General features: G+C 34.0%; 1 protein-coding gene across 1 annotated transcript in view; it reads left to right on the forward strand.

Annotated features, from left to right (window-relative positions):
• The window catches only part of LOC147067041 (hemicentin-2-like), a 200,251-nt gene extending 184,680 nt beyond the window's left edge, over positions 1-15,571 (forward strand). The window contains exons 9-10 of the mRNA XM_085954479.1: positions 13,633-13,808; positions 15,172-15,571. Of these exons, the coding sequence (XP_085810605.1) occupies positions 13,633-13,808; positions 15,172-15,471 (476 nt within the window). The 3' untranslated portion in view covers positions 15,472-15,571. The remainder of the gene's footprint in view (positions 1-13,632; positions 13,809-15,171) is intronic.
• Positions 15,572-15,775: the final 204 nt, after the last annotated feature.

Raw genomic sequence — 15,775 nt, forward strand, 5'->3', positions numbered from 1 at the left:
TTGTGATAAATTGACGGTTTATTTTTTCGGTCCGGTACATATTCAAACACGCGCTTTAACATGTTCTTACTCCCTACTTCAGTTATATTTGTTAATTTATGGCTACGGCCGTATGTTGTAGCCTAACCACTGGGAAACGCCAATTGAAATGGCGTATTTCAAAGAAATACTACCTTATTCTTAGGTCAATAATTATTATAAAACAATCATTATTCGTAGGATGTTTTATCACATTTGAATGGTCAAAGACATAGCTTATAATCAGTATCTTTAGAATTATCTTCAAATGTGGTAATCTTGCCCATTTTTTGAATAATAAAATGCCTAATTCCTTTAAAATTTGGGATCACAGAGATTATAAAAATATTTTTTATCGTAAATATTTCACTATAATAATGTCAACATAAATTTTCCTAACGGTTTTATAAATGCATTTAAAAATTAATAAATCTAAAAAATCTTAACACTACTGCACATGAATGTACTGAAATATGACTATATTCTAAAACATTAGATCGCGAGGTTTAAAAGAATACTATTTTATGTAATAAAAATACTTTAAACAACTTCTAAAAATACTTAGAATAGCTTGAAATTTGTTATTAATTATGGAATTATCAAAATAAATTGCGGGGCGCGCGGCTCGCGGCCGTTTGAAGTGTCTAACGGCCCCGCTACAATTGTGACCGTTACGCCTGTGCGATTTTTCGTAACGAATCCTCATGGGGGGTCAAGGCATCTATGCTAATAATTCTAGTTCTCCGTGGTTAGTTGTATAACATTTAATTTTCTTATGTGTCTTGTCTCGCTGTGGAAACATTAAAAGTTCACACTTATTTATTTAATAACATAGATAATAATTTATTTTATTTAACATAAAATATTTCCACTTCTACGTCTCCTTCGCTGTACCTGATTGAATCTTCAATAGCTACATGATATCGCTCGAGTTGCCAAAAGCAACAAAAAATTCCTCATTTTGTATAATCTCATTGAAATTCTATTTTAATGGGCATGTTCAACGTGGAAATGGGTGGTGAGTACCTACTTTGAATTTCATCCGCACTAGCAGACTAGTTCCCATAGAACTCCCGTGTTAGTGTCACTATAGTCTCGAGTGCGCCCTACCGTGGATCGCATTTTATGTTTACGTACATTTGCAGTTCTTCAAGACCCCCATTTTCCTCCTTTCTCTTTTTATGTTTTACCAGTAAGAATTAACAGTTAACATAGTTAAATACACGCCGGCATAACGGATGTGGAGATGCGGATGGTTGTGGAGGTAAAACCAAGTTAACGCCATTAAATTGATTTAAAAATAAATTGAAAATCACCGTTGAGTACGTCTGTCTTTAAATATCCATTCGGCTATCATAAAATATACTCGCAGATCCACGAATAAGAAATTCGTAACGTAATTTGAAAGAAAAATTTCTCGCGGAGAGATATCGAAATCGGAAAAGTGAATTTCTCTCTCCCTCTCTCCTTCTCTTTCTCTCTTGAATTGATGAAAAAACCTTCGTCGGTAAATAAAAACCGCGGAGACGAATATAGCGCAGGCGGAATTGATAATAATAATTGTTATTACGAATAACTTACCTGGATTTTTATGCAAAATACGTCATTTTTCTTTTTTTCCATAATCATAATTGGACACCTGATATTTTAGACTACATTAAATATTTAAATTCGTCCTGCCTAATGAATCGTCCTAATTTTTATCGTCAATAATTCATATTAACATTATTTACGCTTAAAATAATACAAAAAATATATTGTGACTAGTAATTCATTTGCAATATTATTAGATGTCTATATTGGCTACTAATAGAACTCATTGTACAATCTACACCTCTTAATAGGGAATACTATGAGGTGAAAACAGGTTAGAAAGACGTGGATAACTCTTCAGTTTATATATATATATATAAGAATATGATTGGCATCCTATTTTTTACAACCAGAAAGACTCGTATGTCAATCAACAAATCCAAACTCGAAAAGATTACTTGCAAAAATTCATAACAAGTGACTTTAAGCGATAGCGCTCATAGAACGCGTCGAGCGGGTGAAGTCCGCGTATGCAGTGTTTATTCATAACCATAATCAACGTCTCTCGCCGCGCATTACCCTTCACCTATGTAATAAGCGGCCCATGGAGCACAAAACAATTACTTTTACAGCGTCTCTCATAACAAAGCAATAAAAATATTATATTATTTCTTGTAATAAATATTTACGACGACATTGTTCAACCAGCGAAATATAATGACACGGAATAAAATAAAACAATGACTTCTCTGTAATTAAATAATTGCTTTTCGCCCGTCGATCGATGACGCCTCGCGCCCGCCGCGCCTGTACGACAACGCTCACAACAGCCGAGTAAATTAGAGACCGTCGCGTCCCATTCGCTGGTCACATCCAATGTATTTTCATATTATTGTCGTGCTATGACGTCAAAAGACGCCGCACTGAATCCTGTGTGCGTTGAAATATAAGGCGCGCGAGGCGTTATGTTCTTCATACGCTGTGTATGCTCTATTGTATTCCTTGGTGATTCATCGCCCAAACTGAAGAAATGCGCGAGCGCGTCGCGCGCCCGATTGTATATGCTCGGCGCCTAACAGATATTTATTGATTCTAAATAAATTTTAATATTCCTATTAATCTAATTACCTTATTTCTCAAATCCCTAATCTAATCTCTTGAAAATGTATTTTGTAATGTTTGGTAAGTGTAAATATATAAATTTAAAGTTAAATTTATATAAATAACTAGCTGAAGTACCCGGCTTCGCACGGGGTCGCTTCGTGGTTATATTTATCTTAGATATTTGAAAAATAATAAGAGGTAATTATTTCTTTAATATTAAAATATCTGTGTAATACAATATGGCAATATGAAAATAATTATAATAGGAGTAAAGGTCAAACATAAGAACACTAAATTAAAATCGAATCCAAAATATGAAAACGTTATTAATGTTATAAATATGTAGTAAAAAAAAAATCAAAATTGGATGGAACAAACAAACAACAAACTTTGTATGTTATATAATAATAATTTAGAAACCGCACACAACTGACAAAAGTTTCATCGCAATCGGATGAATGGTATAGGAACGCATACGAATAGTAGAAGAAGATGATTTTCTAATTCAGAAACCTTCGTGGGCATGCGCATGACAACTCACCAAAGTTTCATTGCAATCGGATTAATGGTATAGGAACGCATACGAATAGAAGAAGAAGAAGATGGTTGTTCTAATTCAAAAACCTTCGCGGGCTTGCGCACAACAACTGGTCAAAATTTCATCACAATCGGATGAATGGCATAAGAACGCATACAAATAGAAGAAGAAAAAGATGATTGTAGTAATTCAGAAACCTTTGCAGGCAAGGGCACAACAACTCACCAAAGTTTCATTGCAATCGGATGAATGGTATAGGAACGCATACGAATAGAAGAAGAAGAATATGGTTGTACTAATTCAGAACTCTTCGCGGGCGTGCTCACAACAACTGGTCAAAATTTCATCGCAATCGGATGAATGGTATAAGAACGCATACAAATAGAAGAAGATAGAATAGAAGAAAAAGAAAATAGTTGTAACAATCCAGAGACCTTTGCGGCGTGAGCACAACAGTTGATCAAAATTTCATTGCAATCGGATGAATGGTATAGGAACGCATACGAATAGAAGATAGAATAGAAGAAGAAGATGGTTGTACCAATTCAGAAACCTTCGCGGGTGTTGGCACAATTACTGACGAAAAATTTGTTGCAATCGGATGAATGGAATAGAAACGCATACGAATAGAAGAATATAGAATAGAAGAAGAAGAAGAAGAAGATAGTTGTACTAATTCAAAAACCATTGCGGGTGTTACCACAACAACTGACGAAGGTTTCATCGCAATCGGATAAATGGTATAGGGACCATACGAATAAAAGAAGATAGAATGAAGAAGAAGAAGAAGAAGAAGATAGTTGTACTAATTCAGAAACCTTTCCGTTTGTTGGCACAATTACTGACGAAAATTTTATTGCAATCGGATGAATGGAATAGGACCGCATACGAATAGAAGAATATAGAATAGAAGAAGAAGAAGAAGAAGAAGAAGAAGATGGTTGTACTAATTCAGAAACCTTCGCGGGTGTAGGCACAATTACTAACGAAAATTTTATTGCAATCGGATGAATGGAATAGGAACGCATACGAATAGAAGAATATAGAATAGAAGAAGAAGAAGAAGAAGAAGAAGAAGAAGAAGAAGAAGAAGAAGAAGATGGTTGTACTAATTAAAAAACCATTGCGGGTGTTACCACAACAACTGATGAAGGTTTCATTGCAATCGGATGAATGGTATAGGGACCATACGAATAAAAGAAGATAGAATGAAGAAGAAGAAGAAGAAGAAGATAGTTGTACTAATTCAGAAACCTTTCCGTTTGTTGGCACAATTACTGACGAAAATTTTATTGCAATCGGATGAATGGAATAGGACCGCATACGAATAGAAGAACATAGAATAGAAGAAGAAGAAGAAGAAGAAAAAGAAGATGGTTGTACTAATTCAAAAACCATTGCGGGTGTTACCACAACAACTGATGAAGGTTTCATCGCAATCGGATGAATGGTATAGGGACCATACGAATAAAAGAAGATAGAATGAAGAAGAAGAAGAAGATGATGATTTTTCTAATTTAGAAATCTTTATGGGTGTGCATACAACCACTTGCCAAAATTTCATTGCAATCGAATGAATGGTATAGGAACCATACGAATAAAAGAAGATAGAATGAAGAAGAAGAAGAAGATGATGATTTTTCTAATTCAGAAACCTTTATGGGTGTGCATACAACCACTTACCAAAATTTCATTGCAATCGGATGAATGGTATAGGAACCATACGAATAAAAGAAAATATAATGAAGAAGAAGAAGAAGAAGAAAAAGAAGATGGTTGTACTAATTCAAAAACCATTGCGGGTGTTATCACAACAACTGATGAAGGTTTCATCGCAATCGGATGAATGGTATAGGGACCATACGAATAAAAGAAGATAGAATGAAGAAGAAGAAGAAGATGATGATTTTTCTAATTCAGAAACCTTTATGGGTGTGCATACAACCACTTACCAAAATTTCATTGCAATCGGATGAATGGTATAGGAACCATACGAATAAAAGAAAATATAATGAAGAAGAAGAAGAAGATGATGATTTTTCTAATTCAGAAACCTTTATGGGTATGCATACAACCACTTACCAAAATTTCATTGCAATCGGATGAATGGTATAGGAACGCATACGGGACAGACACACAGACAGACAGACATTCATTTTTATATATTAGTATAGCCTATACTCTTTCCGCAAGTGCAAGCAATAAGTTTACAAAGTTTTATCGCAATCGGATGAACGGTATGGCTGCGCATTAAATACGAATAAACAAACACACAAATATTAATTTTTATATATTAGATATGTGAAAACAGGTCTCAATCTTGTTTATGTCGCCATATTATTTCAGTATCAATAAGACATGGCATATCATATTATTTTTTCTATGAATACTAATTTAATCACAATAAAAAGTCTTCTGAAAAAACCATGGTGTGGTATAAACATTTCAAGTTAACCCTTCTAGATATTTATAATCCAAACTTTATGTTTGTAGTTTAACACTTTTAAAAAATCGTACAAATTAAAATAGAAAACGTGCATGGCTGCGCAGAACTAGGGACCGAAAACAGTGGAAAGACCTATAGGAAACCCATCATCCAGCAGTGGACAGACCCCGGGTGATGATCAATGATCCCTGTAAGGTGTGCGCGCGTACACCTAACAAAAGGTGTCCGCACACATGTTTTCATCCCCCCCACAGTCCCCTCACACAAAAATATTGTAAAAGAAAGTTTCCTTTGCTAGATTTTAGTTTTGCTCGAATGCACGAAACCATCATATTATATTATTATGCACAATTCTTCGACTCATTTTACGAAATTTTACGTCGAGCGGGATCACTATATCGTCCCGTTCTATCGCATGCGAAAGTATACGAAAAGAAGATACGTATTTTAGTGTTTATCGATGACCACCTATGTGCCGGGTCCTCTACATTTCTTAGTCTTTGACGTCATGTTTCAACCCTAGTTACGCCACTGCTCAGATGCGTTAATGATCCGCACACACAATCGAAAAATTAGAGGGAACGTTGGTGATGATAATGAATAGTAGTATTTTTTTTTGTTATTGAACATAATAATCCACGATACCTCAATGTTCTCTTTAAATTTAGTTTTTACACTACGTGACATTGTTACTGAATTTTTAACTCTACAATTTGTAGTTAATAGTGCAACACAGTCTTTTTGAAAATTCTTACATTGTGTGTGCATCCTTTACTTTATCACGACCAACTTTAAATTAGGCTTTGGCTTTTGTCTCCATAATCCACACACGTTCCCCTGCTGAGAACGTTCACACTGACGAATATAGCGTGTGTTCGGATTCAAATGTAAGTAAATTTGAAGTTGTGAACAGCGGCGGTTTTCTTTAGCGCAGATGACGCAACCCATTCATCAAAAACGGGCGCCTCGAAGCGATTCAAATTATTCATGCAATTATTAAAATATACAAAAAATGTGTTATTTAATGTAATCAGTGAATGCGCCGGGTTTCTGTAGCACTAAACGCGCCACTGTACTTATTTAAAACACATATTTAACAGCTATTTGCTTCTTGATATTCAAAGCCAACTCAGCAGTTAAGTCCAGTGGGGGTAGGCAGATTGAGCGTCGCTTGGGGGCGGCAGTTACTCGAAGGGCGGCAAATCGAGGCTAAAAATAGCTACTTAAACTTAGTGATAACGAAAATATCTTTCCATTAAAAATTCAGCTTACTGGTTGGAAACATAATGTATTAATTAAAATAAAAGGTTTAACAGGACTGTAATTTTTTTGTTGGGTTCGCGATGTCTAGTTTACTTCCGTTTCCCTTCAGCGTCCTTGGTGACCATTAACGATACGAGCAGATTTGCGAATAATTACAGTCTATATTTTCAATTTTGCTAGTAATGTATCCACAACACATTTCTTAGATATTAGAGTCATGAAAGGATGATAAAAATTACTGTATAAAGAATGAGGCGGCATTTTGGCGCTGCCTAGGGGCGGCATTCTGTCTAGGGACGTCGCTGCAACTCAGAGCATGGAAAAATCTGAACCGATAATTTTATACAGCATCGAAATCACGGACACCAAATAAATACATGTAGTTATTAGTTATTCGGCTGATTTAAGTAAAAATTCAATAAATCCTAAAAGAGAAAAATATTACATGTCTAGTCGAGACATAACTAGGTAGCTATACATTCGATGTAATGTGCAATATTCACAGAGGCAGTTTTAGTACACATTTTTTAAGTTTTAATACGTGTTTCTTCGCAAAACTTCGTTTGGAAAACGATGTCTTTGAGCAGAGATTCTCAACTACTAATCCGCGGCACACGCAAAAAATGGCATTCTTACAATAAAATGAAAGCGTGTAATTGTAAATTAATGTAAGCCGCGCGATTCCTTGCATTTAGCCCGATAACATAAATAGTCAATTTTTTGTGTTAGGTAACTTCCAAAAATATTATATCATATGATGGTAATTATCAATATGGATAATTTAAAAAAGGGTTCTTTATTCTTTACCCGGAAGTACTATAAATGAAATCTCGAACGCAAATAAATGTTGGGCAATTTAAAAGTTTTTAAAATGCGATAGATAGTTATTTTTCAGCGTGCTGTCGTGCGAAAAAGATTGGGAAGCACTGCAGTAGAGCGTTCAAGAGCTTATTCGATACATACGAATGAACCTGAGAATAAATTCAATAATAATAATAAATATTCATACTGAGCATTGCGTACAAATAAGTTATTAAATTAAGTCTACCAAATATTTTCCAAGTTATCTCGCGATGTATGTCTGAGCAATAATCGGATAAAAGAAAAACTATTCTAAAAACTTAGCAACTTCCTCCATATTTACAAAGTTGTGAAACTTTTCGAAAAATTATGCTGTTTCGCTGTGAGGGGCGTAATTTCCGCCGCAAACACAATCTACTGCTTTTTTTAGATTCTCTCATAAACATTTTTGACAGAAGCTTTCAAGAAAAATAAAGTTATTTAACGTTTCAGTAAGTACATCGGCGCCCACAGTGGCCCAGCGGTTACTCGTCAGGCTTATAATGTCATGGGTCCCGGGTTCGGAAAATTCACACGTTGTTTTATAATCTGTGTTTAGACCCAGAGTATGGACCTAATTAGTTGACCAAATGTAATATTAATATATATAATATATAGGTGTATATATATATGTGTATTGTGCTTCCGTACTCTACCGACCACCCACACCACATATCGATCATTTAAAATCGCTTCAAATTATAATTTAGAAAGTTATATATTTAATTTTCTACTTTGATTTCATATCTTTCATATTTCATAAGCAAGAGTATTTCCAAAAGCAAAGCTTTCAGAAAAACGCAATATATTTTCATTCTTTTGATGTTAATATAATTACAGGTTTTTGTTATAAATATACTTAAAGTGTAAATAATAATTGCGTCCATCAGATAATTTAGGTATAAAGAAATGTGTAGGTACTCTACGCAAAAATTGGTTCTAGTGTATATGATTGTATTATTCAAAAACAATATTTGTTTGTCGAATCGCTGCCGATACTGAGTATTGATGAAGTATAGTCGCTTTAAAATTCTAGCTGTTTTACATACAAACTACGTGTTCATAAAACAAGTTCACAAACCAAACTTGGTCGCTTCTGCTCTCGCGGTTTAAAAGGAAAGCTTTTGATCTGCCAACCCCCGAGGTGCGACGGATGTCCGTAGCTTTGTTTTCAACTAGAACTGACGCAAGACCAACCAAAACAAACGTCAACTAAACTTTGAAACAATCCCGGAAGACCGGTCTTAAATCCCCAACAAGCTACGTGCAATATTTCATCAAATTAAGCACGAACTTTACATGCAACACATTAACTTACTTACATATGACATTCTGAAACAACCACCAGTGCTGTGGCATTTTTGTCAGAATATTAAAAAATCTACAAAAATGTTGAGCAACGTTTATATTCATATTGCGTCTAACACGGACTGTTTGTGTCGGATCAGATTTCCGAAGGCTTTGTAACTCACCACTCATTTTTATTCATTTTGAAGAATGTAGAGGTAAAACGAGACTAATTTTTAGGTTACATGCATAAGTTAATAAATTGCATAAACATCACTTTGTAGATGTGTATTTATAATAATGATTGTCACAAAAACTATTTCTTCAATCGAAAGTTGAACCCACAACCTAGCATAATCGTCCAATTATTCATTCATTTATCGTATAACCGGGTTACATGTAAATTATACGTGTTACATTTCGCCGTGGCACAGTTTACCGTGAGCTGTCTTACCGGAAAGAGATAAAAAAGGCGTTTGTCGTGGAGCATTGCAGACAGTACTGTTACAATTTTATTAGATTCAATGATTAAAGAACAGTGTTTTATATTTATCTGTATCAAATGTTTGATAATAACGCCGTCATTGTAATCAGATCAGGGCTCGAAATGGACCGGAACGCACCGGAGCGCCGTTCCTGTTCGTGAAATCGGTAAAATTATCGCTCCGTCTCGTGGAATAAATAATTTTACCGTCTGAGCTGTAGAGGTCATATAATAGAAAATCTAACACACTTATTTTTATGAAAAAAACACATATAGATACTTTGATAACTCTACTATGCAAAAATCTTCAGAAAACTGTCGAGCGCTCCGGTTCGTAAATTTTTCCATTTCGAGCGCTGAATCAGATATAATAATTAATGCAGGTACTACTTGATTTGAGAACCTATCAGAATTTTATATAAATTATACTGTACGATTGTATTTCTAATTTACTTACCTACCTATTTTCTTCTGTCTTTCTCATGCATTTCAGTACTTTTTATTTCGTATTTTTAGGTGGTTTATTTAGACAAGGAATTGATTTCAATATTATTATAACATGTAGTTCCGATACATCTCACGATTAACTGTGTTACGGCCAATTGCATACACACAAATTTCCGGATACCGTATGGTGTTGGTAACATTCTAAATAAAAGTGTATTATGTATAATCATTTTTTTGTTCGTGTATTCTTTTATCATCGAATAATGTAGATCATTAGAAAAGAGATAGGTACCTGGACGTTTTTTTCAAATAATAAATAAAATTCTAACTGACCTAATTCACTCATTTATAATTTAAATTCTATAAAATATCTTCAGTCGTAGGTACTATGTATTAATTCAATAATTAATAAAAGTTTGGGGCCATAAACAATGTTCTGTTACTTGCATTTTATTCACCCCACACATGAGTGTTTTTTTTTTAATTATCTTTCGGACAAACATGTTATTCGAAATAATTACCTGCGTTTAAATTTATCAATTTCAATCTAATAATAGTAGTAGGTGCATGCTATTTTAATCAATGTTATTCATTTTAATTGAGATTAAACAATCTGAGGATTCGTTATTATCAGTGTTTACATATTATTACGTATTATATACGTATAATATACGTATCATTCGTATTATATACGTATGATGTTGATATGTAGGTTTTTGATCAGGGAACTTATAAATAATGGAAACTAAAATACCTAACGGATAAGGAACAGCAGGCAACCGATGTCGAGTAAGGAAGAATACGGGATAAATTTAAACACGTGTCAAGAATACGTCATACGTTGAATACTGACAACAACTCTCGGCTTATGCATTGACGCCTATTTAATATTGGTGTATTACACACACTATTGCACGTCCATAATGCGTGATTTATTTTAGTAGGACACTCACACATTCAAAACTCTGCGTCAAAATTTACTGTATTGGTATAGATAGCCTATCGGAATTTTATTTATTACCTGTTCTGTGTTTTAACGTTATTAGTTATTATTTCTCGATTTTAACATGGGACATGTTTTACTCATGATCTCCGACGCAAAAGCGTCACGAAAAATAGACGTAGAATAACTATAGACGCGCAGCCCACCCGCGGCCCGCGCTCCACTGCGATTACTTACGCGCGCCGATTATTTTCATTTTACGTTCAGTAGCTATTTTGTTCAATAGCCTACATACTGGTGCGACGTATTGTTCGTTTGTTGTTATTAATTCCTTAGTTTTATTATTGTAATTACATAATTTTCAGAAAAGTAAAATTGTTTGAATCCTTCGGTTACTTTGACAAATAAATTTTCTTTCGAATTTGGACAACCAGCAGTAAGAGAATCAGTAGGCAAAGCATGTTCCATAATTAATAATTTTAGCCGTCAGGGTTGAATTTTCATATATAATATTATTGGAACATTGTATTTAATTATTTTCGCGTGCTTATATATAATTATTTTCATTAAATTGCTATGTAAACAGCTGGCAAATAATGTATTCTTGTATCAGTTGGCAATATAGTATGTAATTATAAGCAGAGGAAAACGAAACCGATCGTTATTAAATTCTGTAGATCATACTATAATTAATATATAATAATTAATAGCGACTGGGTTCAGGAAAAAGGACGTAACCCTCGATTTTTCGAAAAGTGCTTTTATTAGATATTAACAATGTTATACAACTAAATACACGTTCTGTAAAAAGGAAGTAAGCCGCAAATCTCGATTTATTATCTAAATTCAGGTTTTAATTGAGCTTTAATTAAATTTTAATGTAAGGAAAAAAGCATTTACCCTAAATTTTAATGATTTTCTGTAATAACTTCTTTAATTATTAGTAGATCGAAAAGATATTACACCAAATCATCAATCATCATGCACCCAATGTCTGTGCCTATTTTTTTTATTAATATTAAACCAAAATCATTCAAAAAAACGTTTTTTGCCTCTCCTGTAAAATTTGTTCTGTGTGGGTTACGCCCTTTTTCCTAAACACGGTCAATATGATACTATATTTTTCAAGCTTCTTCGAAATGTTTCGTCTAGACTCGTCGCAATATTGCCTCTATTTAGACAAGATATAGTTTAAAATTTATTATTATAGAAAGTTTGCAGCCGCGTTTTGATGTCACGGGTCGACTTGTTCACAGTTTTCTTCTGTTTATTCTAGTTTCACCATGTTGTAGTTTCACCAAATTTTTGACATGTTTTTGACATTTCCATGACATGTTTGCTGTGCATGAGAGTACATATTATATTTGTTATCTATACAAACTAAAAGTCTGATCTAGTCAGTGGTGTAGACAGCATAGCGAGAGAGGGGTTTACATTTACACTATTGTTTGAGAATAGTTTAAGATAACATTATAAAACAAATAATTGTCACCCACGCAGTGGTAGTAGTGAGAGAGAGTCCGCCGTTTATATTAGTTACAACGGTTACATGTAAATTGTACGTAAAACATTTCACCGTGGCACAGTTCGCCGTGAGCTTTCGTATCGGTAAGAGATGACCAGATACTATACGGTCTCCAATTTTATTAGATTCAACATGAACATTGATTCAATTTTCATAGCTGATTTTGGCAAAATTCATGAATTCAAGAATGAAAATCTAACCTAACCTAACCTAACCTAACAAATAATCCAGTATATCGGCAGTTTTCAAAATTTGTTTGCCACTGGCTTCCTGTAAACTGACAAGAACCGTGTTTTATTTAGACATTAATTTTATGTCAGTACTATACGACCTAAAGAGGTTGGACGGTTTTTAATATACGACCAAATTTCCGATACAACATTTCACGGTGATACGGCGAACTGCATACATACTAGTTTCTGGACACGGTTTATATTATTATCGATTGTCATAATAATGTATGGACCCTTGCAAAAGGTACTATTTACCGTGTCCGACTAATGCAAGATCTTTGACAAAGATTCTCAATTCGCATTCGGAAAATCAAATACCGGACGTTATAAACTTTTGGTAAATATTCACATAATACTCACATAATATGCAAATAACAAACATCTAATAAATTATTTTATTTTTTATTGATAAAAAATAGTCTAGCTGACCTTTGAAAAGGTTGATGATTTACTCCACGTGCTACAAAGGGTTGATTATAGGTGCATATTTCAACAAGTTGGTGACTTGTGTAGTACATGGCCCCCACATCTTGAAGCGGGCCCCCAGGCTACAATCTTCGGCGGGGCCCCTACCTATCGCCAAGGTTAAAGTCAGTGTGACGATCTACAGTTGTGTAATACAAATAGTGTAATTTAGGGTATTTTATAGCGATTTTTTGTATTTTTAATACACCTATTTGAATTGTGGATTTGTCGAATATCGACAAACAATAATCGAAAATTGCATCGCACTAGTAACATAATTTTGAAATGTTAGTATGATTGATGTGAAATAGCACCGCAGGCGACATTTTTTACTATTAGTGCAATTTTGTGATGTGTTTATCTCACTTGCCTGGTCGGTCCGCCACGCCGGGCCCCCCTTAAGCCCGAGCCCCCAGGCTAGAGCCCTGTCAGCCCCCCCCTTGTGGGGGCCATGATGTAGTATAATTAATCGTCTGAAACTAATATAATATTTCTTAAATTTTCAGGTGGACCAACTGTATTCCCGCCAAACCGGACAGTTTTGGTAGCAGAAGGCGAAAGTGCCACCTTTTCAGCAGAATTTTGCGCAAACCCACCTGCCACCAGAGTACTCTGGATTTCAGCCGACCGCATCATCATGCTCGGAGAATATGCTGGCCAAATTGTCGCCCACAATGCTACGGTAAGAAGAGAAATTTGCGATTCGTTGTAATAGCGAAAGGATAATAAATTTAAAAATGAATAATATATAAATCATAATAAAATCCCTTTGTGTGTTATTGCGTTGAGAAAAAAATGTTCAAACTTTGTCAATCTAAGCGAAAATTCAACTGGTTTATAAAAACTTTATTTCGATGTAAATGTTCCTCATATATCATTTATTACATTCATTTCTACCTCTAAACTACTATAAAGTTCCAAAACATCTTCGGGGTAAGACCCTTTATAGACAAATTTTAAAACAGATGTGACTGAATAAAATAAATAATTGAAAGTCAAATGATAGATACATTATTATTTTTTTACTTTGTCTGATCCTAATAAGATCATATGGGCCTCTACAGAGTAGAGGAAATTTTGTTTTTACGAGCAATGGGTGTCAGCCATTTGCTCAACCTATTAGGTCCTTACGCTGTCTCATACACAAATTGAAAAACAATATGTTTACTTGCCAGACCCAATATTAAATTACGCAGGATATTTATAAAAAAATGAAGTAAATAATATTCATTAATTAATTTTAATCATCAAGTGGTATAAACATGTTTTCGTCAAGACAGCAAATAATTTGACTACGATATGGAAGACAAAAAATCATAAATATGTATACTAAACCTCTTCATATTTTGATTTTTTGTTTTTGAATTATTAATAACCATTTCCTTGCTTTTTCGTACTAGATGGTTGTTGGTAATTTTATACAATCACAAACATCCAGGCTTTGAGAAAATCACATAAATATTGTGTCCTTACCGAGAAACGAACCCAGAACTCTCGGGTGGAAGGCCAGTTCCTTATGCACGGCACCACGAGAGCCGAAATAATTTATTGTATTATTTCAATATTTCACAATAATAAAAATGAAATTCATTACATTATTTTAGATTATGAATACATCATCAAAATTAATAGACCAGACATTCTACTATCTATCTACAAAAACAGCCAGATAATTTAATATAACTATCTACCTATATATAAAAAAAAAGTAAGTGAAGAGATTTGCAAAAACAAATGTAAACACAATGTAAAAAAAAATATGTAGATCCTAAAAAGATCACTATGGGCCTCCACTTGTATTAACAGATTTTGTTTTTAGAGAAATGGGTGTCAGCCACTTGCTCAATCTATTAGGTCCATACTCTGATTAATTAATACACAAATTGAAAAATAATGTGTATTTTCCCAGATTCCCAGATTCGAATCCTGGGACAATGAATAATTTAATGTTGTGAGAAAACATAGTACTTAGATGAAAAACATGTATTTATCATACAATTTAGCAGTTTGCATAGAAATAATTAAAGAATCGCTATTTATTTCAGAACTCTTCGTCGCAAGATTGCAGCATTGCAACGCTGACAATAGAATCAGCTGGTCTCCAACATAGTGGAGAATATTCCTTACTGGCAAGAAACTCTCAAGGATCCACAGAAGCTGTCTTTCTTCTGGCTGTTACAGGATCCAGGAAGGTGTCCAAGACATCTGAAGGAAACATAATTGATTGGTTGGCGTCTATCGGCAGCCATGGCAATCGTCCAATCATTTGTAAAAGTGTTTTAGCAACGGCTTTTGCAATTATCGGTGTGATAAGAAAAACACTACTCTTTCATAAATTTCGATAGGAAGTACTCTCAGTACCTACTCTGATAATTTTTGAAATTTTCTAAATTAAAAAAATAAACTCAACAATATATATTACAATTTTATTTCACTTTTCATTGTGTACCTACTGACAAACCGCTCTTTGGCTCTGGAGGGATAGAGATAGAGGTGGAATGTTTTTGGAAGGATGAACACTGTTTTGTTAAACTGATTTATTGACAATAGAAATTACAAGATAATTATGTAAAATATATGTTTGATTACACAACGCGTGTGTGGAGAGAAGTATTTAGTTAAATAGAACTGGATTTAAAAACACTATTC

The sequence above is a fragment of the Rhyacophila brunnea genome, unplaced genomic scaffold (genome assembly GCF_057557595.1).
Source record: "Rhyacophila brunnea isolate RB1 unplaced genomic scaffold, BYU_Rbru_1.0 scaffold_4, whole genome shotgun sequence".
Classification (NCBI taxonomy): Eukaryota; Metazoa; Arthropoda; class Insecta; order Trichoptera; family Rhyacophilidae; genus Rhyacophila; species Rhyacophila brunnea.